Source organism: Anolis sagrei, chromosome 6 (genome assembly GCF_037176765.1).
Source record: "Anolis sagrei isolate rAnoSag1 chromosome 6, rAnoSag1.mat, whole genome shotgun sequence".
Taxonomy (NCBI): domain Eukaryota; kingdom Metazoa; phylum Chordata; class Lepidosauria; order Squamata; family Dactyloidae; genus Anolis; species Anolis sagrei.
Genome location: NC_090026.1, coordinates 61,891,227 through 61,916,550, shown reverse-complemented (window position 1 = coordinate 61,916,550; position 25,324 = coordinate 61,891,227). Strand labels below are relative to the sequence as shown.

General features: G+C 38.8%; 1 protein-coding gene across 5 annotated transcripts in view; it reads right to left on the bottom strand.

Moving 5' to 3' along the window:
• The window catches only part of COBL (cordon-bleu WH2 repeat protein), a 111,485-nt gene that overhangs the window by 12,107 nt on the left and 74,054 nt on the right, over positions 1 to 25,324 (bottom strand). For 3 of the 5 annotated variants that reach the window (XM_060781510.2, XM_060781513.2, XM_060781512.2), the window contains 4 exons: positions 23,444 to 23,558; positions 20,722 to 20,892; positions 6,146 to 6,446; positions 2,081 to 2,187 (listed from right to left, as the gene is read on the bottom strand). In XM_060781510.2, coding sequence (XP_060637493.2) covers positions 2,081 to 2,187; positions 6,146 to 6,446; positions 20,722 to 20,892; positions 23,444 to 23,558 — 694 coding nt within the window. The remainder of the gene's footprint in view (positions 1 to 2,080; positions 2,188 to 6,145; positions 6,447 to 20,721; positions 20,893 to 23,443; positions 23,559 to 25,324) is intronic. The other 2 variants (XM_060781511.2, XM_060781514.2) reach the window with 2 other exon arrangements.

Genomic DNA, 25,324 nt, shown 5'->3' with positions numbered 1-25,324 from the left:
TTAAAACAAAAACATTTTCAATGACAGAAACATTGTGGGTAGAAATCTGTTTTGTCTGAAATGGAAGTTCTTTCACAAAGATGCATTACAGAGACAAGCAAATGCATGCCTAACATCAATTGGAGGTATAAGATATATTCTGATATGCTGAAGGTCCTTCTCCAAGTGTACTTTAATGAGATTTCAAAGCCATATGGAACCAACAAAAATGCCTCCTCAGAAAACCTCAAAGGTCAGAGAGAATAACAGAGACATGGCATTGAATTGTACCAGATGTAAGCCGCCCTGAGTGTCCGTCCCCCGGGGGGGGGGGGGGGTTGAGAAGGGTGGGGTACAAATGTTTGAAATAATAAATAAATGCCTTCAAGTATCTTGGTCTTAAATTGTTTAGGACTTTGTACACTGATGCACAGTGTACAAGCGATAGATGGAATAAAATATTTCCAAAATTGTGTACTATAACACAATTTTTGTGTACTATAACACCAAATAATGATTGCCCCCAAGGATCTGGTGTTTTTTTTTTAATGTTTTCCCTACAAAGCAGTCCCTTCTAGAGCAAACTACCCAATTTATTTGAAAAGCTTATTGCAAAACATTTTTGCTATGCAGGAAACTGGTGCTGACACTAGAACAAAGCTTCTGAAACCATTTGAGGTTCCCTAACTGAATGTTGGAGTCATAAAAAATGTAACCTAGTGGCTTGTTTTAGACATCTACATGAATCTGTTAGGAGCAACATGCAGCAAATACTTCAGCTGTACTTCTTAAAAATGGAAAACTGCCTTGCAAATGCTGATACTGCTTGATTACTATTGCTTCAGTATCAGAAATGCTTCCGTTCAAATTTTGATTTAAAAAAAGTTAAATTAATAAACCAAACTCGATTGAGACAAAAACATCAGTCAACACTCATTAAAAGTTCAAGAAGAATTTGTGGAGGGAGGGAGGATGTAGATTGAATGCATGTTATGTATGTGATGGGAATAAGAGAGAAGTGGGTAAGGGTCCATTTCAGGTACATGGTCCACCCTACAACCTACATTGGAGGCATAAACCCCTAAAACATTATTATTATTATTATTATTATTATTATTATTATTATTATTAACTTTATTTGTACCCCGCTAGCATCTCCCGGAGGACTCGATGCGGCTTACACAGGCTGAAGCCACAAAACACAATACAATAGAGAATATAACATCACAACAACAAGGCAAAACAATAAGCAAAATAACATAACACCGCAATACTAAACAAATCAAACAATAAGCAAAATAACAACAATGGCAGTACATCAGGACATTATTAAAAACTGGTTCGGCCGGCGCACTGGGGTACAAGGGTTAAAAGTGCTGAATGGCAGGAGGCACGTAGGGTTAAAAGTGCGGTGTGCAGCGACAGTTTGTTATGCTAAGGTGCTACATTCCATTATGGACCTTCAAATCAGGAGGAAAAAGATTCAAGAGAGAATATTATAGCATTTGATGCTGCAAATCAAACCTGCTAGTGTGGATGAAAAATGTTGAGAATGCTCTACACCCTGCAGTTTGAAATATTCAAGATTAATTTTTGATGTAAAGATAAATAAGCACATCTATCTCATTAGCTTTGCTTTGGGGTCTTATCATACTCGAGCATTTATCTGTTTTAATCCATTTTAAATGTTGTGTCTACCTCCTGCAGAATTCTGGGGTTTGTAGTTTAGGGAGGGTTCTGTAAATTGCTCATCCAGAGAAGCCCTGGGCCTCCCAAATTACAAACCCCAGAATTCTGCAGAAGGCAGTCACAGCATTTGAAGTGGATGAAAATAGATAAATGTTCAAGTGTTATGAGGCCCAACATCTCTAATAAATGATAAAATTCTATGTATAAAGAAGAATAATTTTAAAATAAATTATCAGTAAACATTTGATTTGTATACATAATTTATATATCTATAAACCCAAGGTTGCGTAAAAATTAATTGGGCAAAAAAGGGTCACGAGTGGAAGATGTTTAAGTAGCCCTGCACTAGAATAATATTTGTGTTATGATAGTTCACTTGTCTCTTCTCTTTCTATTCGATCCATAGACCTACCTGCTAGATCTTTGTCCAATTCAGCCAAGGTGTCTTTCAGCCGATCAGCAATAAATATATCTGATTCCTCAACCTTTGCTTCCATTACTTCAGTGTCACACTTGTCTCTAATTTAAAAAGAAAAAATATTGCCTTAAAAATTGATACCATCTGACCAAATTCATCCTGCACTGATTCATCTTTATATATAAACGATCAGTCTGCGTATGTTTGTGCACGCAAAACTTGAAAAGTAGACGGTCGAATGACTTGACATTTTAACACAACTTTACTATCCAATATGTGTGTTTTAACAGTAAAATTAAAAAACGCATCTGTTTTAACAGTAAAACTAGCAGTCCAGGAATAGACAAAGTGGCCACAAGAATGATCCCAGCACCCAATCTTATGAAAGTTGTCCAAAAGAAAATCTGTGTAGCCCATGGTAACCAAACCCAGCCTTGCTTTCAAAACACAGAGCATCTATCAGAAAACCACAGCAGTAGAAAAGATAACAACCAATCATAGCGCAGCTTTCCTTACACAACAGCATAAGAAAAACGAACCAATCACAGTGCTGCTATCATTTTACCACAGCATTTAAAGAAATGGAAGCAGAGCTCTGATTGGTTACTATTGGCAATGGAAATAGAACAGGGGAAATCAATGTGATTGGGATTTTTAATTATGCCAGCATTCATCGCCAGGTGCTGAAGAACGCTCAGGCAGACTATTCTCTTAAGTCATAGTACCACATTAATTAATAATCTGAAGTCCCGTGCCCACGTTCGAACACAGTCACAGTTCTTGACACACAAACACAGAATGTCAATGGAGACCAAACCACACTGATCAGTAATGTTTAGACAAAAACACTCCGCTCGTCACTTCTTTCCAAGATGAAGAAGAAGCATTGGTGAGCACCCTCTGGGTTCGTCCATTTAACCAATTCCAGATCGACCTCACTGTAGTTTTGCCTAGCCCACATTGGACTAGTTTGCTTGCAAGAAGGTCATGGGGGACCTTGTCGAAGGCTTTACTGAAATCAAGATATGCTACATCCATGACATTCCCTGCATCGCCCAAGCTTATAACTCTATATAAAAAAGAGGAGCATGTGAGGAAGCTGCAAAGTTTGAGGGAAGATCCATGGGATCCTCCAACTTTAGGTAACGGGGGGGTAAACCTGCAGTAAGTGAACTTGCCCAGTGTATGTGTGTGTGGGGGGGGGGGGTACTTCCTTGTGGCATGTGGATTCACCTGCACTTGGATTATTTGACCCATAAAGATGGGCTCCCAGTCTTCAGATTTTTTCAGTTGTAGTCTCCATTCTGATTAGTAATTGAACGAAAGCATGGAAAAACTCAATTACTTCATTGTCTGCTTCAAAAACATGTAAATTGTGTGGGGTCATTATTTTTATTTTCTTGATGTCCAACTGTAAACCCTATTGATTTTAAAATTCTGGGTAAACTATTTGTGTATGGAAGACTCATAACCAGACTCACTGTTCTTGCTGCAGATGAATAATCTCAGCCCATTAAGTACACAAAGTAAATTTAAACTCTGGTGGTAGATTGTAGATTGTACTTCAACAGAAAGAAGAAATCAGTTTTAACATGAAAAGATGAAACAGATTTTATTTTCCCACATAATTCTACACAACAAAAACAACTGATCAGTACGACAGTGACCTAATGCTGCCCCAGCAACTTATTCTTAATTATAGTGATAGATCAAGAAAAAAAAGATGCATGAAATTGTGATTTAGCAAATAGATTGTGAGAATGATGCTAGAAAATCACAAAGGGGTCTTTAGAAGAGTACAACAATAGAGCTACGGCAAAGCTGTGCTAGTAGAGAGGAAGGAATATATTTAGAGTTTTAGAAAAAAGGTGAAAATAATGTCACAACAATTAACATTTACATCATATCAGAAGAAAGGGAACACATTTTTCTGGGCTGTTCATAACCATTTGGAAAATCATAACCAACCTGATTCATTATATGGAAAACCTGGACAGAAGTATTGCAACATTTGGAGACACACATAATAATGGTTTCCAGATTCATGTTTAAATCAGTTCCCAGAATGGTTCCCATTTTCATGATTTCAAATTTTCCCCAAAAAATGCTTTTGGCCTGACAGTATTCTTTCATGTAAGTGTTAGAGATCAGACTAACATGGTTCAAGGTTAATATCATATTACAGAATAGGAAAATATGTACACATATGGGAAACTACAGAAAAAGAGCAGGATGAACACAGTATAATCCTACAAAATGGTTGTTGTTGTTCATTCGTTCAGTCGTCTCCGACTCTTCATGACCTCATGGACCAGCCTACGCCAGAGCTCCCTGTCGGCCGTTACCACCCCCAGCTCCTTCAAGGTCAGTCCAGTCACTTCAAGGATGCCATCCATCCATCTTGCCCTTGGTCGGCCCCTCTTCCTTTTGCCTTCCACTTTCCCCAGCATAATTGTCTTCTCTAGGCTTTCCTGTCTCCTCATGATGTGGCCAAAGTACTTCAACTTTGTCTCTAGTATCTTTCCCTCCAGTGAGCAGTCGGGCTTTATTTCCTGGAGGATGGACTGGTTGGATCTTCTCGCAGTCCAAGGCACTCTCAGCACTTTCCTCCAGCACCACAGCTCAAAAGCATCGATCTTCCTTCGCTCAGCCTTCCCTAAGGTCCAGCTTTCACATCCGTAGGTTACTACAGGGAATACCATGGCTTTGACTAGGCGGATCTTTGTTGCCAGTCTGATGTCTCTACTCTTTACTATTTTATCGAGACTGGACATTGCTCTCCTCCCAAGAAGTAAGCGTCTTCTGATTTCCTGGCTACAGTCTGCATCTGCAGTAATCTTTGCTCCTAGAAATACAAAGTCTGTCACGGCCTCCACGGTTTCTCCCTCTATTTTCCAGTTGTCAATCATTCTTGTTGCCATAATCTTGGTTTTTTTGACGTTTAGCTGCAACCCGGCTTTTGCGCTTTCTTCTTTCACCTTGATTAGAAGGCTCCTCAGCTCCTCCTCGCTTTCGGCCATCAGAGTGGTGTCATCTGCATATCTGAGGTTATTAATGTTGAAGGACAAGAAATTCAGTCAAATTCAATGAAACCTTGTGGCAGTATTAATGTTGTGGCTCAGACTGAGTCTGAGTCTGACACTGAACTGTGTGGCCCTTCTGGGTTTTCTGAGCCTGAGCATGATTTTAGGCAGGATGACGAGGAGAGTGATGGGTTGCAGATTTCTGTACATGCTCCAGATGGGGCTGATAGTGTGCCTTCTGAAGAAGAAACAGCAAGCCTGTTTCCCGAGGAAAGGAATGTGTCTTTAGATAGAGACAGTGAAATCCCACAAGTGCAGCTGGAGACTCCTTTTGGTTCCCAGAATGATTCGGCCCAGCTGGGCCGAGATAAGGAGTTTGAAGATAGTGAATTAATGAGCAGACAGGACCGTTTGCAATTAAGAGTCCGCCGAAGTACACGCCGTGAGGGAAGAGGGAAGCCAAAGGTCAACGCAATGTTTTCATGTTTGGGAGGGTTATTTAATGGTGTAGCTGACAGACATTTGTTGTCAGTTCAATGTTACTTCTTCCCCGTTAACTGCTGTGGAATAGCCTCGGCTTTTGTGGACCGCTTCTGGCTTATTGAAGACTGGGTTTCTGTTCCTGATTTTACCTGTTTGTCATGGACTCTTGTTTAATCATTGCTAAGGAATTATGCTTCGTGTTTTTGCCTGTGGATCCTGGAAACCTTGCCTTTGCTTTTAAGACTCTATTTTGCCTTTGGAACTTCTGCAGCTTTATTTCTCTGTTTTGATTTTGCCTTTTCTCAATAAACTATAAAACTACAGCCTTGGTGTGTGTTGGTGTCTTGAGGAAGGTGAAAACTACCCTGAGTTGCGACGATTAAATATTTCTCCCGACCTTGTGGTTATTGGTATGGACATATTAGATTGTTTTGGAATAAAACACTTTACTTAGGATGAGTAAGAGAAAAAGAGAGAGAGTGTGTGTTTTACTTTACAAAACATTAAGTTAAACAGGGATCATTTTTCCAGATTGCTTACAAATGAGACTAACCTTTGGTAAATGTTTCCAGAATGATCACCATTGAAAGAATCATCCTTTGTACTGCAAACCTCGGCAACAAGCACTGGAGCCATTTCAGTCTCCTGGGAATCAACCGACTTGCTTCTTGAACTCATGCTGCCATTTTGGGAATTCAATGATAAAACATCAGAAGGGGAACTCATTACATCTGAATCTTCTGTGGTATCCTCTGAAGCAAAACAACTGTTGACAGATATGGTCTCATCTGTTTCTGAGAGCTCCAGAACTATGTTATCCATGCTGTTAGTATCATGCGAAGCCTGTAGATTGTCTAAATGAAATATGGTAAAATTAAGTTAAATGTTAACCTGTACTCCTATGAAACATACTCCCTAAATACAGTATTAATCTGTTTAACATAATTTGTTGCTGTATAGTGATTTATCCCTGCCCCCAAATAATTCTATTTCAAATTCAACCTCAAAATGATCTTGCAAAAGTGAAATCCCCACGGCATTAACAAAATTATTTTAACATCTCAAATACAGGATAAACAAATAACAAAGATAACAATAAAACCAACATCCCACCTTTTCCCAGCCCTGGGAGTCAAGGCATACTGTAATTAAAACTTAATTAAACTACCAATAGATTTAGAAGCATTTAGAAGCACAGCCATTAAAAAGAAAAACTAACATATATAGACAATATAGCACATTATGAAAGACCTTTTCCTCATGAGCAATCCGTCCATTCCCCATGAGCAATTCCACCTTCCTATGGAAGGATAGCAAGAGGGTGTCAATCTAGCCTAAAATGATGAAATAAAGATTACATATATGCATATGTATATACTCAGATTTCCCCCCAGTCTGGGAGACAGGACAGTTTACAAAAGTTAAAACAGATACAGCTAAATAGTAATTTCAGATACATTAAAAATAGAACTAAACTATCAACAAAATTAAAATACACTAAAAGCCCATTATTAAAAACCAAAGAAATGTAAGCACCAAAGCATATTAAAGATCCTTTCCCCATGCATTTAATTATCAATGGCCCATCAAAACACGGCCTTCACTTTCCTGCAAAAGGACAAACTCTCAAATCTCTTTAGGAAAAGAATTTCAAATCCAGGAATCATGGAATCAAAGAGTTGGAATAGACCTCGTGGGCCATCCAGTCCAACCCCCTGCCAAGGGGCAGGAAAATCGCATTCACAGCACCCCTGACAGATGGCCATCTAGCCTCTGTTTAAAAACTTCCAAAGAATGAGCCTCCATCACACTCTGGGGCAGAGAGGTCCACTACTGAACAGCTCTCACAATTAGGAAGTTTTTCCTAATGTTCAGGTGAAATTTCCTTTCCTGTACTTTGAAGTTTGAAGTCTTTGTTCCACGCCCTAGTTTCCAGGGCAGCAGAAAACAAGCTTGCTCCCTCCACCCTATGACTTCCCCTTACATATTTATACATGACCATCATATCTCCTCTCAACCTTCTCTTCTTCAGAATAAACATGCCCAGCTCTTTAAGCCGCTCCTCATAGGGCTTTTTCGTTTTAGTCACTCTCCTCTGGACACATTCCAGCTTAGAGTCAACATCGGCCTTAAATGGTGGTGCCCTAAATTTAATCTGTACCCGTTACTTTGGCCCGGCCCTGTTTTAAGGTGTCATGGTGTATTTTTGTTGTTTTACTGTTATTGCTTCAATGTTTTTGATTTGCTTTGAATTGTATTTGTTATGCTATTGTTTTGTTTGAGGCCTTGGCCTTTGTAAGCCGCATCGAGTCCTTCAGGAGATGCTAGCGGGGTACAAATAAAGTTAATAATAATAATAATAAATTGGACAGAGTATTCCAGGTGTGGTCTGACCAAAGCAGAATAGAGGGATAGGGTGACTTCCCTGGATCTAGACACTATGCTCCTATTTCTGCAGGCCAAAATCCCATTGGCATTTTTAGCTGCCACATCATAGTGTTGACTCATGCTTAACTTGTTGTCCACAAGGACCCCAAGATCTTTTTCACACGTACTGCTCTCGAGCCACGCGTCCCCCATTCTGTATCTTTGCATTTCATTTTTTCTGCCAAAGTGGAGTATCTTGCATTTGTCACTGTTGAACTTCATTTTGCTAATTTCGGCCCATCTCTCTAATCTGTTAAGATCGTTTTGTATTCTGCTGCTGTCTTCTGGAGTATTAGCTATCCCAATTTGGTTTTGTCCGCAAATTTGATGATGATGCCTTCTAACCCTTCATCTAAGTCATCAATAAAGATGTTGAACAGAATGGGCCCAGAACAGAGCCCTGCGGCACTCCACTCGTCACTTCTTTCCAGGATGAAGAGGAAGCATTGGTGAGCACCCTTTGGTTTCATTTGTTTAACCAATTACAGATCCTCTAACAGTAGTTTTGTCTAGTCCACATTTGACTAGTTTGTTTGCCAGGTGGTCATGGGGGATCTTGTTGAAGGCCTTACTGAAATCCAGACATGCTACATCCACAGTGTTCCCTGCATCTACCTAGCTTGTACGTGTATAAAAAAAAGAGATCAGGAGGCATCTACCAAGAAGGATATCTCCCATGTTACTATGAGAAGGACCTGTGAGGATAAAGAAGGGGCTTCCTAGGTCAAGGGGTTTCCTGTGTAAACTGGATTATTGAGACCCACTTCAATCTAACTCTGACATTGTTACTGGATGCAGACTGTTTTGGTTGCCTTAGTGGCTGAGCTACACAGGGACCTGGACACGGGGAGCACACATCTTAATGGCTTTCAGTACCACCAACCAAACAGACTTATAGCATGTAAGCAGGATAGCTTTTTTCATGGGGATATTGTATTCATCTTTTTAAAATGCGTGTTTCTTTTTTTAAAAAAAAACCCTGTTTTATGTGGTTTAAATTATTTTACATTTTACTGTGAACATTTTAATTGAAAATGTTGTGTAGATAATAGTTTTTCACATAGCCTCCTAAGCCATGCTGAGCTTTTTGTAACATAACCAGCATTTTGAATTGTGCCTGGAATGTGCCATCAGCTAGTGAAATTATTACGGAAAAGGGAGTGACATGTCCCATCAACCATTGTCAATTTGCATGGAAAGGTCAGTGATAAACAACAAGAAAAAATAAGACTAATATCCAATGATTTCCTATATTTTACAGGAACATAAACAAAGCAGACTAGCTTAAATTGGCTGGATTTACCAGGAACTAAAGGGTATGGAATAGAGAGCCCGTGTGGTATAAGATTTGGGTGTTGGATTATGGGTTCAAATCCTCACTAAGTCAAGGAAAGCCACTGGGTGACATTGGACAAGTCACATTCTCCCAACCTCAAAGGAAATCAAAGACAAATCCCTTTCATTCATATGATCGAGAGCAGTAAATGCAATATGAGGAGTGTTAATAAACTCAATAAAATGAACATCTAATGGCACACACTTTCATGCACTAAAACCAACCATATTGCTGCCAAACTTTGTCTACAATCTCAATACTGGCATACCTTAACAAATTCTCTGACAAAGAAGCTCCTTTTTTTGATAAAGTCTTTTTATGTCCCCATGCCAGCCTTATCTTCCTCCTTGTCTTCTGTCTAGCTGGAGGTTTTTTGTTTGCTTACTTGTTTACAGCAAGCATCAGAATTAGAAGAATGGCAAAGGAAGGCTGGAGAAACACAAACTTCTGGTGTCAAGTTGCAGAGTCGTGCCTGAAGTAAACAATGCAGTAAAGCCTGAGTTGGGAAAGAATGGGCTATGCTTGCCAATCCTAACAGAGCTGTGTGTGCTTGCCTACACCAGGAAAGTTAATCAGCAGCCCTTATTGAGCGTACATTGACAAGAAAAGAAAGACAAGAGGAAAGCACATAGGTCTGCCTCACCAGCAATTCTCAGCATTTTAAAGAAGATACACAAATGATCTATGGGAGGTTCAAAGTGTTTGGGGTTTTACTTCTGCAAGGTTCACATGATCTGGGTTTTTCATTCCACATGTTGATATTGTTAGGTTTGCATTAAAAAGTTGGTGAAACATATTAATTTTTTTTTCTTTTTTAGGGTATTAGGACCTATGCGTTTCATGTTATTTCTTCCTCCAGTATCAAAGTTTATGTTACAGATTTAATACCCAGACATACACCTGCTCTGTTAATTGAGATATACAGGCAGTCTCCGGGTTATGAACAAGATACCATATATACTCGAGTACAGGCATGTAGAGGGGGGGGGGGCTTTGGGGGCTTCACCCCCCCCCCCCGAAATTCTCATGGTGGCCCGTAAGAAGGCCTTACTGGTGCTTTATTTAAACTGTTATGTTTATTCATATCATAAACTGAGGAGTAGTATGCTCCCTGTACCCCGCTCCTGTTAGTAATCTGGCTGCCGCTCGTTGGACTAATTGCAGCTTCCGGGCAGTCTTCAGAGGCAACCCCGCGTAGAGAGTGTTGCAGTAGTCTATACAGGATGTAACCAGAGTGTGGACCACCATGGCCAAGTCAGACTTCCCAAGGTACGGGCGCAGCTGGCGCACAAGTTTTAATTGTGCAAAAGCTCCCCTGACCACCGCCGAGACTTTAGCTCTCTCAACCTGAGTACTGAAAAAAAATACTTCCATTTCTTGTTTTACAAAATCTAACCTTCTCTGATTCCTGCTTCTCATATTTCTTTTTCCTATTATGTGTGTTCTGCAGCTTTAGACCTTCTTTTTACCCCTGAGTATGTCCACATCTGAATGGCCTTGCATCATTAGCCTCAGCCCTATTTCTGCTTGTCTTTTGCTGAACCCCAGAGCTGGTTGAGTGCTTTCCAGCCTGACCTCTTGACTTGTTTTGGATTGTCTCATTATTGGGTTTTCATAACAGAATACATCCAGAAGTGGTTTATCTGTGCCCGTGCCTCCTTCTGTTCAATGCCAACAAAGCAATCTTTTTCCAGTGTCAACCCCACCCCACCCACCCACACACACTGTAAAAATCTGAAATGGAGAACCTACAAGTATCAATGCTAGCTTCAGCATAGTTTTTGCCTCAAAACAGCACAAAATCACACCACTATGGAATGCTTGTACCATGCTGGACAAGCCAAAATTAGGTATTTGTAAATCTCACTAGTTTAAGTGGGAATAATAGTGCTGATTATACTATATTTACTGGGGAAAGTGGAAGGTAAAAGGAAGAGGGGCCGACCAAGGGCAAGATGGATGGATGGCATCCTTGAAGTGACTGGATTGACCTTGAAGGAGCTGAGGGTGGTGACGGCCGAGAGGGAGCACTGGCGTGGGCTGTTCCATGAGGTCACGAAGAGTCGGAGACGACTGAATGAATGAACAACAACAACAAAGCGCACCTCATTGCAAATGGCTTATCACCTAGAAACAGCCTTTGTGATACAGACCGACACACATACTTTGATTTTATATACATGGATATATGATTTTGTTCTGTTTTAATGTGTATTGTGTCATGTTTGCTGCTAGCCATCTTGAGACCCTATAAATATCAGGAGAAAGAAGAGATGAAAATATAGTAAATAAGAAAAAAAATAGTCTGAACGGGAGACCTACAGTGAGGTCATAGTTTCTCTTGGTTTGTGTTCTTGGTTTGTGTTCTTGGTTTGTGTTTTTAATTGCGTCATTGTGTGTTGTTAATGTTATTGCTTTGTTTTGATTTATTTTGCTATATTGTTGTTGTTTATTGTTGTATGTGGGCTCAGCCTCTTGTACGCCGCACCGAGTCTTTCGGGAGATGGTAGCGGGGTACAAATAAAGGTTTATTATATTATTATTATTATTCTCATCTTTAAAAGAGCAAAATAAATAAATAAATAAATTCAATCTTCTCAATGACATACCTTTCAATATTTAAAAATGGCGATTATATCACCTCACCATCCTCCCTCCCTCCACGCTAAACAAACCAAGCTAAAGAGCCTGGACTCCAAACTTTATATCATTTCCATTGCTCTCCTATTGACATGTTAATTGTCATAGGTCTGCAAGGTAAGAAATGTTTCCTATTTTTCTCGTTTTTGTTAATTTTCTCTTCTTCAAGGTTTAAATCTGGACTCTTAAGTACAGATACGGCATTTATACCTTCAGCACATATATTAACAGGAGTTTAGGCTAACTGATATAATGTATTTTTCCATATGGGTTTATTATGGTCTTCAAAGGAGAACATTATTTCAGCCCTTCCACTCTCAGAGGCACATTTGTTGAGGACTCATGTGAGGGCCCTCTCAGCCCCTGTCTATACGGCAACGTGATACTGTTTTAATATGTTTTTCTTGCATATGTTTTTGTTTATAACTATATTTGGAATTTTGTTTTCTTGAATAAAAATTATATTAAAAATACACTGCTATGTAATTTATTTATGTTTTTGGTCGTGTCAGGAGTGACTCCTGGTGTGAGAGAATTGGCCGTTTGCAAGGACGTTGCCCAGGGGACACCTGGGTGATTTTGATGTTTTTATCATCCTTGTGGGAGGCTTCTCTCATGTCCTCGCATGAGGAGCTGGAGCTGATAGAGGGAGCTCATCCGCCTCTCCCCGGATTCAAACCTGCGACCTGTCGGTCTTCAGTCCTGCCGGCACGAGGGTTTAACCCACTGTTTCTGAAGTCAGATTATCTTCTTTGAAATGGATTATATGGTAGTGCAGATCCAGCCTCAGGTTGTGGAACTCCCTTCTAAGAGAGGTTACATTCCTGCTGTAATTTCACTGGCAGATAAGCAGGGATTGCAGTGGAAGGAGCTTTAAAAATAGGATGTTGTACAATCCTCTTCCACATGTTTTTGATCCGTATAAAACTATTTTCATTTATCTGTTCTTTCAGCATGATCATCTGTTTACTTCTATTTTAATATTATAATTTTGTGTTGTAGTTGCATGTTTTGTTTTTCAGTGTTGTTGTGAGCTGTTTAGGTCCCAGGAGACAGATGAAATCTATATAAATAAAAATGTAATGTTGGTTTGTGGGATTAACAGAACTCAAAAACCACTGGATGAATTGACACCAAATTTGGACACAAGACACCTAACAACCCAATGTATGTCCTTCACTCAAAAACAATGATTTTGTCATTGGGAGTTGTAGTTGCTGGGATTTATAGTTCACCTACAATCAAAGAACATTCTGAACTCCACCAACGATGGAATTGAACCAAAGTTGGCACACAATTCTCCCATGACCAACAGAAAATACTTTGGTTTTGGAGTTGTAGTTCACCTACATCCTGAGATCACTGTGGACTCAAACAATGATGGATCTGGACCAAACTCTACACGAATACTCAATATGCCCAAATGTGAACACTGGTAGAGTTTGGGGAAAATAGAATCTTGACATTAGGAGTTGTAGTTGCTGGGATTTATAGTTCACCTACAATCACAGAGCATTCTGAATCCCACAAACAATAGAATTGGGCAAACCTCCCACACAGAACCCCCATGTGGGCCACGGCAACACGTGGCAGGGGACGGCTAGTCTATATAAATAAAAATGTAACGTTCATTTGTGGGATAACTCAAAAACAACTGGACGAATTGACACCAAATTTGGACACAATACACCTATCAGGCCAATGAGTGACCGTCACTCATAAAAACACTGAAAAACACAGGAGAAGGGATTTAAAAAGCCAAAAAACAAAAAATACATTACAACACATGCAGAAAACCACATAAATACGCAAACACACATATATACACAAATATGCACACACACATATACACATAACACATATGTGTATAACACACACATATACACATAATGTAAACATACAAAACACATATACACAGACTGGGCCACAGCAACGCGTGGCAGGGGTCAACTAGCATAAAATAAGAAGTATGCATGCTAAAGCTTTGAAACAACTAGTTTAAGTACTTTTCACTCTACATGTCTGAACACTTTTATTTTTCAGAATATGTTTGTATATATAGAAATGGTCAAGATGTTTGTGATTCTGCAAAAAGGGCACATTGTTTTTCAGATCAACTGTGCATTACATAATTTTGAAAAATCTATCATCTAAAGACTTTCAACGGCATAATACAGTTCTGGGTGTCAACACAACTTTGGGTCATAAAATACCAATTTCATTCAATCAACATAAGCAGAAAAAAACATGCCTAGGGGCTTTACACGTTAAAAATATTACCAAAATGTTTAAAGGTAGAAATGAAAATTGTTGAATCAAACTTTTCAAGCAAACAGACATTTAAACTCATCTGGTACAGAAATAGTAAATTTATCATAGAAGACTTATAGAGTCACAAGAAAATAGTTAAAAGCAGAAATAGTATGACTATTAGAAATGCTGTATTATAACTGTGCCTTGAGTATATGTTCCTATTATGTCTGATTGTCCTTTAATATGACGGGCTCTTGGTATCCACTGGGTTTTGTTCAAAAAAGCTCCTGAGGCTAACGAAATATGTGGATGCTCACTTCTCATTTTATACAATGGCAAAGTAAAATAGCCTCCCTTATATAAAATAGAAAAGTAAGGGTTAGCTTTTGGGATTTTTAAAATATATATATTTTCAAGACATGGATGTCTGAATTCATGGCTGCAGAATCAAAAGAAGTGGAAGATGAGCTGAAGTTGAATTTTCTACATGTCTCAATGTATTGTCGAAGGCTTCCATGGCCGGAATCACTGGGTTGTTGTAGGTTTTTCCGGGCTATATGGCCATGTTCTGGAGGCAATTTTTCTCCTGACGTTTCGCCTGCATCTATGGCAAGCATCCTCAGAGGTAGTGAGGACCTCACTACCTCTGAGGATGTTTGCCATAGATGCAGGCGAAACGTCAGGAGAAAAATTGCCTCCAGAACATGGCCATATAGCCCGGAAAAACCTACAACAACCCACTTCTACATGTCTGCTCATAAAGAGGTCTCATGTTTTTCTATGGAGCTTACCCCTAAATCAGTGGTCTCAACCTGTGGGTCCCCAGATGTTTTGGCCTTCAACTCCCAGGATTCCTAACAGCTAGTAAACTGGCTGGGATTTCTAGGAGTTGTAGGTCAAAACACCTGGGGATCCACAGGTTAAGAACCACTGCTCTAAATCAATACGTATAGTATATATCAGAACTGTGTTACAGCTGTATATGTTAGAACTGTGCATTCCAGATGCTGTTAATCTGCAACTCCCAATAGTCCCAATCAAATTAGTTGATGGGGAAATATATTGGGAGTTCTAAAGTCAAAACCAATTTGAGGGTGATAACATTCCTAAATTTGGTGCATAGTACCACACAAACATGCTGAAACAAACTCCACTGAGTCCATTGGAATAAGTACCAATAAACCCAATGGAGTTAATTTCTATAAGGTTGCTATGTAAACTATTATTTTTTATTGAAGGGGAAGTCAACAACATTGTTTTAGGTTTCAATAAGGCACATTTCAAGTGTTGGTTCACTGAGACAACAGAACAATTTACAGTAAGATTTGAAAAGTGTTACCCAAAAATGCAAGTGGGGGAATGAAATCTTTGCACAGAAAATATTGTATTAACAAAATATTCCATGTATGAAAGAACAGATCTTAAATGACAAACGCATATAATGAACCAAAGAAACATAAAAATAATTATTCTGAATCAATATTATACTGAGCAAATTACATTTGTGGACTGAACATATGCCACAAATATATATGAAGTATAAATGAAAACATTCCCTGTTTGTGAAATGAAGAGGTGAATGTTCCAGAAGGAGAAAGAAAGAGATACAAAGATGCAATTCAAACAAAAGCCTTTTCCTCTTTATGTATGCAACAGGAAAAGGCAACAAAGAAAGTTAGGATAGCAGAGGCAACAGGTTTCAGAGGTACGAAGACCACAGGAAGAGGTAAGCTGTATCAGGTGGGCTTGAACTGTGCACAACAATATACTGTTGGAGGAAAAAAAAAAAGGAAATCATACATTAACAACTGAAGAAAACTATTTTAGGCCACAAACCTATACTCAGCGAATCCACTCGCAATAGTTCTCAGTTGGCATTCACAGAATTGCACTGCAAATTAACATGCTGTTAGCAAGGATAATTTTTGCAAGCAGAATCATGTCCAGATGTTCTGGAACAGGGATATTCAACTTCAGTATTGACAGCAGCCACACTATTATCTAAACCTCTCCTATAAAGCATGGTTTCAAAGAAATCTGAGGAAGGAACAAGTTGAAAAGTTGCATCAGCCTGTAGCCGGGGGGGGGGGGGGGGTTGAGGGGCTTCAGCCCTCCCCCCCCCCAAATTCTCAGGGTGGTCCGCGAGAAGGCCTTACTGGTACATTATTTAAACTGTTATGTTTATTCATATCATGATCTGATCACCATGCTCAGTATATCCCATATGCATGGGGGTATTGGGATAATGATACAAAAGGTTTGCTAGGATAGATCCTGACCCCCCCCCCTCCCCCCGAATCAAACTCAGCCCCCCACCCCGAATCAAAATCCAGGCTACGGGACTGTGTGGCATGAATTGGTGAAAAGACATTAAATTCATTAAATAAGGGGCCATTTCAACTAAATGTTGCAGGGAAAAGACAATTTTCGGGTTAGAGAGAAATGCACTGTGAGCAATAGCAGAAATGGTCATTATCTTAAATAAATAAATAAATAAATAAATAAAAGCATTGCTATAGCCTCCTCTTTCATCTACGTTTGTGTGGGATGTTCCAGAATTGTTCCCTGGGGGCATTCTGGACAGAAATAAATGGTGGCCTAGCCAAATGAAGAGCTCTTCATTGGAGTTCTCTGCAAAAATTAAACAAACAAAAACACCCAAAGACTAAAGAGCTAGAAAATAATAATTTTAACTCTAAACCCCAAACCAGTTAATACAACCACCCCCTTTTGGGGGAAATTCCTCTGCAATTCACCATGTGTGCAAATAGAGGAATAAGTATATGGAGTCCCTTATGTTCTTCAGTTAGCTGAAGTTAGTTGAAAAGTTTCCATCTGCTATCATTCTCCTATACTGCAGAACCCAATCATATTGCATTTCAGTGAAACATGAAGCCACGGCAAAGCAAGGAGTATATGCTGCAGCAGAGATGGGCAACTGGTAAATCTTGAATTACTGGTAGATTTCTGGGTGTTCTCAGGGCTCTAGTAAAAAGAAAGTAAAACTAGAAGCTTTAAAGCGGCCCTTGATTCATGCAGAATGACAGTTTTCTGTATGCTTTCCACATGTAAACATGTAAAAGTGGAAAGTTCCCTGTGAAACGAAGCTTTAGAAACAGATTCCATTTCACTATGTGTCTGGAGCCATTGGATGAAAATAGAGAGGTTTCGAAGTAGGCAATCCTCAACTAAATCTCACTTTTTATCCTGAATAAAACCAGCATGGGCACATGTTATACAAAGAGGATCATGTTTCAAAACATTTAAGATCAAGGTGGGATGACATATTGCCAAATGCAATGAGACGCACTACTAAAAGCATTCAGTGCAGCTTTCATCTCCAACCTTACATCACTAAACTGGGAAGAAACCTCACTGAAGTCAACAGGATTTACTCCAGAGTATTATTTATTTATTTATTGTATTTGTATACCGCTTTTCTCAACCCGCAGGCAACTCAAGGAGGTTAACAGGGTAAGATTCAATGCTTACAATATCATAAATACAATTAAAAACATAATATATAATAAAAATTAAAATATAAATTCATAGTGTCGCCTTGTTAAAAACATTGTCTGGTCTCATTGTCGTTCTTTCATTTTTCTGTGTCAGTTACTCTGCATTTGGAAACGCTTGTTCAAAAAGCTACTTCTTGACTTTTTTCCAGAATGTTAAAAGGGAAGTGGCCAATCTCATATCTATAGGGAGGGTGTTCCACAGCCGAGGGGCCACCACCGAGAAGGCTCTGTCTCTTGTCTCTGCCAAAAATACTTGTGACAAAGGCGGTAACGAGAGCAGGGCCTCCCCAGATGATCTTAAGGTTCTAGATGGTTCATAAGGGGAGTTGCGTTCGGACATGTAAGTTGGGTCAGAACCGTTTAGGCTGCCCAGTAGCAAATTGGCAGCCAGTGGAAGTGGCGGAACAGAACACTCCCTGAGCGCCGCTCCTGTTAGCAATCTGGCTGTTGTTCTTTGGACCATTTGAAGCTTCTGGGCAGTCATCAAAGGCAACCCCACGTAGAGAGTGTTGCAGTAGTCTATATGGGATGTAACCAGATTATGGACTACCGTGGCCAAGGCAGACTTCCTAAGAGTAGGCATGTTTTAGATTGCACTGCTAGACTACATCCTAAGTGCACATGAACTCAAGGGAAATTACTTCCAGCAAATACGTACTGACGAAGCCATTCAATGACCAAACTCCTCCAAACCATGCATGAAACAAATTACTACTACTCTAAAGCATCCACTAGACAGAACTTCAAACCATGCCCTAATTACTAGACAAGGAAGGTCACATTAATATATTATAGAAAAAACATTCACAAAAGATTAATATTGTTAGTACTGCATACAAAGTATGTATATCTGTATTCTTAGTGCTCCAAGACAAAATGTTTAAAGCAGCTTTCCAGGATATTAACAGATATTTCTTATTAGCTCTGGCCAATCTTATAAGATTTAGACTATAAATATATAAATGCAAAGAAACTAATTTCTATACATTTCTTCAGGAATTGTTTACAGTTTACCCTTAATTTCCTCTCATTATAACGTGGCTTGCAATTTTAACTAATCTACTCTAGAACTCCAGACATAGCAACATGTATCCTACCCATCCTCCATTATATAAAGAGTGAATTATTGTAAAAAGAATGTTTTCAGTCTGCCTTTGTAATTTCTGCCATTTATTTTTAAAATTAAAATAACTACAGTATATCCTACCAACTAGGTATAGATTTCAGGGTGGTGTACAATCAATTTTAGCGAAAAACAGCCAACAAATGCTGCCATCAGGAACAGAGAAAGGGTAATTGGCTAGGAAATGTTAATTATTTGTTATGATATGCTTGTTTCCTCTCAACAGGTTCAGCACTTTTAATTTTTGTCCATTACATTTGGCCCGCCCCCTAGGTTTTTAATTGCGTCACGGTGTCATTGTTTTACTGTTCTATTGTTTTGCTTGATGTTTTATTATTTGCTTATGAGTTTTACTGTGTATTTTATGTTGTTGTTGTCGGCGGCCTCGGCCTTTGTAAGCCGCATTGAGTCCTTCGGGAGATTTTGCGGGGTATAAATAAAGTTAATAATAATAATAATAATAACACTGCTTCCTTCAAAGTATTTTTCTCATTACTGTACAGGGATATTATTCTCTAATAAACAACTTTCCAAATTATTAGTATTATATAAGCATGAGCTTCCCTGACCTGGAACAGTTGAGATTAACAAATCATTTACTATAGTTAAGTCTTGCCAGTGGTTTTCAAGACTGAAAGTAAAAAAAAAAAGGAAAAAGAAAAAAGCTAAATAATGCTAAATAAAATAAGGGAGGTGATATGCGCAATGGTACTTTAGGTCTTATGAAACAAATCCAGAGCAGGAATATTTAAAGCGAAAACTCTGTGTGTGGTGGTGGTGGTGGTGGTGGGGATATCTAAAGAAGTGTATGGTGTAGCATTGATTCAGAACACTGCCAAAAACAATATTTGCTAAGTCATATAATACTTATATTCACCCTAAATGAAATGCAAGGTACCAAATTACGCTAGGAGAAGCTCAATGCATTCCTTATCTGGAATTCCCAAATCTGAAATGTATTGCATGTTGAGGCATCTCGTTATTTACATATATGCAAATACAGGTATTCCAAAATTTGAAAAAAAATCAAAAATCCAAATCCCTTTTGGTCCCAGGTATTTTGGATAAGGGATGTTCAGTCTGTAATTTCCTGATAGCTAGACATTTTTAATATTAAAATACAAGATCAAGCACCCTTACTAGTCAAGCATTAGTTTTTATCACCTCCTTCATTTGTATCATCTCTTTCATTCTGTTCCAGACTGCAGACTGCAGATACAATAATACCTCTTTATTTTAAATACCTATATATATATATATATATATATATATATATAATCTTGACATTTAATATTTATTAACCTGCAAGCCTTGTGAACTGTTTGCATTTTAAATAGCGCACTGAAAAAAGGATTTCAAGAGTTCTTTTTGCTTAGTTTATCTCCCAGCTACTTCCAAACTGCTTCAATTATTCTATGTTTGTTTCCTTAAACACTTTTGAATAGTGAGGTATTGGCAAGGAAGGACACTTTGATATAAAGTTAATTGTAGGCTTAAGTAATAATTCCGATCAGGATCTTTATGGGAAATAGGGTGCAAATTCCAGTAATAATAATAATAATCAACTCCCATCATTTTAGCACACAAATGCAAGAAACATTACATTACATCTCATTGGTTTTGCAAAATAATGATTATTTTCATTCTTGTATTTATTCATCAAGCATATAATGCATCAAACATTATGTATCATGGATCAAGCATTTTTAAACGGAAGTAGATTAGAAAGGAAAGCACATATATAGCTGAAAAGAAAACAGAGGAAAGTCTGGAAAAAGGTTCCCCTTTGCTGTCATAGAAGTAAAGAAAAAGTATATAATTATTAAACATACGTTTAGGTACCAGCTTGATTGGATCTGAAACATCTGCTTCATTGTACAGTACAGTTGATTCCATAGTATCTCTGTCAAAAGGAGGGTATGGTGGGGGTGGGGGGATCACTAATTGGGGCGGATCACGTGTGTTGCCTCTAGGAGGCTTTTGTGGCACAGGCTGTCCATGACCTATAGGGGGAATCAATTGGAATTTACTAATTACTTTTATCATCAAGTCAAATGCTATAGTTTAACTCTTCAATAATGATGCAATAATCACCTTGCTTAAATAATCACTCAATTATTGGTGTGTGGAAAAGAGGCAATTAACAAGTATAGGCAGTCCCCAAGATACAAACAAGATAGTTTCTGTAGTTTGTTCTTAAGTTGAATTTGTATGTCAAGTTGAAACAGGTACTTTATAAATTGTAACTACAGTCAAATGTGTGTGTGTGTGTGTTTAGCTTTGGCTATCATAGGGAAAGGTTAAGACCCCTATGGTGTTTGTTTTGCTGTCTGTGTCCCTGTTAAAAAGATTTCACCTCACTTTTTGTTGCTGTGAGAATTGGATTTTGAAAAATTGCTTGTTGTGAAAACAAGGATTGGTGATAAAGCTTCAGTGGAGACCCGTTTTCCGCATGACAACTCTTCCAGGAGTGATTTTCCCTTCCTAGGGGTAGATTTCTCTCACTTCCTGTTGTCTCACCCCCATTCTTAACTATGAGTTGTTTGAAAGTGGAATGTTTGTATCTCGGGGACTGCTTGAATAAGAAATGTGCAAGTATCTTTTTAAAAAATCTTCAAAGCATGCACTTAGAATCCCATAATGGATCCATCTGTCATTCATAATTGCTTAGTTGAAATCACCTTTTTCATTTTGAGTTAACTGAGTCTTTTAAAATGGACCAATACGATTTCCTTGACTCAAATGTTAATCTTTTTCCTTTGTCTGGCAGTTGTGTGCAGTACAAGCTCAGAATGACATACATGGATTATTCCACCCTCCCTACATACTTCATCCTGCCAACTATCCCTAAAGTAGAATAAATGAAGGCACTGATCATGACTGGCTCAACATTTTCAGATGATTTTACAGCTGAAAGAGGAGTGAAATTTAGATGTCATTGGAATCAATGAGATGCTTTATCCACTGGAGCACACGACTGGATCTCTTTGCTCAAACTTGTTCCAGACCTTCACATACAATTACCAGGAGATACTTAACTCTAAGTCACCAGTTTTTTGTTTTGTTTTGTTTTTTGTCATGTTAGGAGCGACTTGAGAACTGCAAGTCGCTTCTGATGTGAGAGAATTGGCCGTCTGCAAGGACGTTGTCCAGGGGACGCCCAGATGTTTTGATGTTTTTATCATCCTTGTGGGAGGCTTCTCTCATGTCCCCGCATGAGGAGCTGGAGCTGACAGAGGGAGCTCATCTGCCTCTCCCCGGATTCGAACCTGCGACCTTCAGTCCTGCTGGCACAGGGGTTCAACCCACTGAGCTGCAGGGACTCCTCTACAAGTAATTGCACTGTAGGCATAGTGGTGATGGGTGGGGGGGAGCACTAAGGTTAGTACACTAACAGCAACTGAACAGTTCACCAATATCCTGAAATCTGTCCTTTACAACAATAATATTGTTTTGACTGTTTTGTTGTGAAATTTGCCCATCACAACAACAACATTCTTGATATAAAGCAGGGCTTCTTAAACTTTTCCATTTGGGACAACTTTTGACCAGATAAATGTTTACATGACCCCAGATATATAACTTTATAGAATAGGTATAGAAATCAAATATTTACTGATAACAAACCAGAATTTGCAAGCTTGCTAAACAGGCTGATTTTTTCTTTTTATGAAGTGCAGCTGAAGCATTTTCTGCAGAGTCCAGTTGCAAACACTGCACAACAAATTCATGTAAATATTTAAAACAGCCACTTTTAATTCAGGAGACTGTTTTGTGACCCCAATATTGAGCTAATGGGACCCACAGTTTAAGAAACATGATCTAAAGGACACCTATGCCATATTAATAAACTTAGATATGGAAATAAATAATTTTTCATTAAAATATGGAAATAAATTTGATATTTTGTCTATTCTTTTCATACATACCACTCTATCAGTAAGAGATTCAATAAGCTATGTATGTGAAGCATTGTCTGAGTACATATGAAAAAGTTAGTGCTTCAGCAGTCTTGTTTGGTGTTAATGTAAAATGTCTCCCTTTTAAAATGAATAAAACTAAAAGTACCTAACTTTAAATATTTTTCTCCCTCAAATTTGTGATAACGTCTGATAAAGTCACAATCCAGGCAATTAAACGTATTTAACTGGACAGTTAGCAATATCCATAAGGTGATATCTGTACCTATTTATGTGGGCATAACAGTAAAGTTAGAGAACTTATTTCCATGTAAATATAAAGAGAATGGTTCTGTAAATATCTCACACAGTGGAATTTGAAAAGCACTCATTGATTCCTCTTAGAGAAGAAAAATTGAGCTTACTGAAATTGTATCTACTTTTAAACATATTATGACAATATAGACATACTGGATACTCTGAAAATGTTTTTCATTTGTTACATAAAATATTAAACACTTTGCAATTTCCAGACTTTCAATCTGTCATATTGGCAGTTTCTTGTCCACAGGGAAACATTTTAGTATTATTAGCAAAGCACTATAACATTTGCAGATCGGGCAGACGCACTGGGTGCAAAGTAAACAATTCTTACCAACTGTGCTTTTCCTCTGGTCTTCCATCCTGTTTGGCACTGGAGGAATTGGTGGAGGAGGAGCACGCCTTTTTTTCTTCTGTAAACCATTTTGTGATGAGCTTTGGGACATCTGCTGAACAGGGGAGAAAAAAATACATAAACTTTCCCCTCTACTTAACTTTTACATAAAACACTTCTGTTTCTAAATGGCCTTAAGTGCCACAAAATGGATTTCGACAGTTGGTCATTTGTTGCTCATTTGAAGAAATCGTAATACTACACCAAGTCAAGAAATCTCTTACCTCAAAAACACGGGCCCCAACTAGTATTAGATTATGACCATGGTAAAAATGAGTGAGTTAAAAAATCAAAAGTTTGAACAATTGGTAGAAAACTTTCAATGATGAGACTTGAAGACTGAATTTTGTGAGACTCAAAGCATTATGTGGAAACATTGCATATATGTGCATGTTGCAAATTATTATGACGCATAAATGCTGAAATACTGCAGATCTGATTAGCAAGCAACTCAACAATTTAAATGGAGTAACGTGTCTCGGAAAGCTTAACAGCAGTATTATACTGGTGCTGCCTATCAGAGCATGAGAAAGTGGGAAATAATTATTTGCACTCAGGCAAGTTTTATGAATTTTAGCTTGTATAGATTGGAGTGACCAGATTATCATAGCTACCTTATTTATATTTATCGTGTCATCAGCAACCAGACCATTGTATTACATTTCTAACAGAACAAAACAAACAAAAAATTTAAAAAAACACAAATTTTGCAAACTTGGTAGTTGGTTGAATGTCCTTTGACCAGTAGCTGGCCACTTGGAGTGCCTCTGGTCTTGCCACAAGAAGGTCCTCCATTGTGCATGTAGAAGGGCTCAGGTTGCATTGCAGCAGGTGGTCTGTGGTTTGCTCTTCTCCGCACTCACATGTTGTGGATTCCACTTTGTGGCCCCATTTCTTAAGATTGGCTCTGCATCTCGTGGTGCCAGAGCGCAATCTGTTCAGTGCCTTCAAGTCGCCCAGTCTTCTGTGTGCCCAGGAGGGAGTCTCTCATCTGGTATCACCCACGGATTGAGGTGCTGGGTTTGAGCCTGCCACTTTTGAACTCTCGCTTGCTGAGGTGTTCCAGCGAGTGTCTCTGTAGATCTAAGAAAACTATTTCTCGATTTAAGTCGTTGACGTGCTGGCTGATACCCAAACAAGGGATGAGCTGGAGATATCACTGCCTTGGTCCTTTCACTATTGGCTGCTACTTCCCGGCAGATGTCAGGTGGTGCAATACCGGCTAAGCAGTGTAATTTCTCCAGTGGTGTAGGGCGCAGACAGCCTGTGATAATGAGGCATGTGTCATTAAGAGCCACATCCACTGTTTTAGTGTGGTGATATGTGTTCCACACTGAGCATGCATACTCAGCAGCAGAGTAGCATAGCGCAAGGGCAGATGTCTTCACTGTGTCTGGTTGTGATCCCCAGGTTGTGCCAGTCAGCTTTCGTATGATATTGTTTCTAACGCCCAGTTTTTGCTTGATGTTCAGGCAGTGCTTCTTGTAGGTCAGAGCACGGTCCAGAGTGTCTCCCAGGTATTTGGGTGTGCTGCAATCCTGCCGTGGGATTCCTTCCCAGGTAATCCTAATAGCTCACTGAGTTCATGTCAATCATGATGCTAACAAGAGCTTCAAAACCTACTTACTTGTTTGTTAAAGCCCAGTTCATTACAATTTTAAAGATGCCAGAAACCTCTTTTTTTACTCTTTTCACGTTGTTAAACATTCATCTCTCTGCCATCACACATTTGCAGGATGATGAGGGGCAGGCCGCTGTGGAAACTTGGAGGGATATTTATCTTTTAAATGTAATTTTAATAGCATTTTAAAATTAATTCTA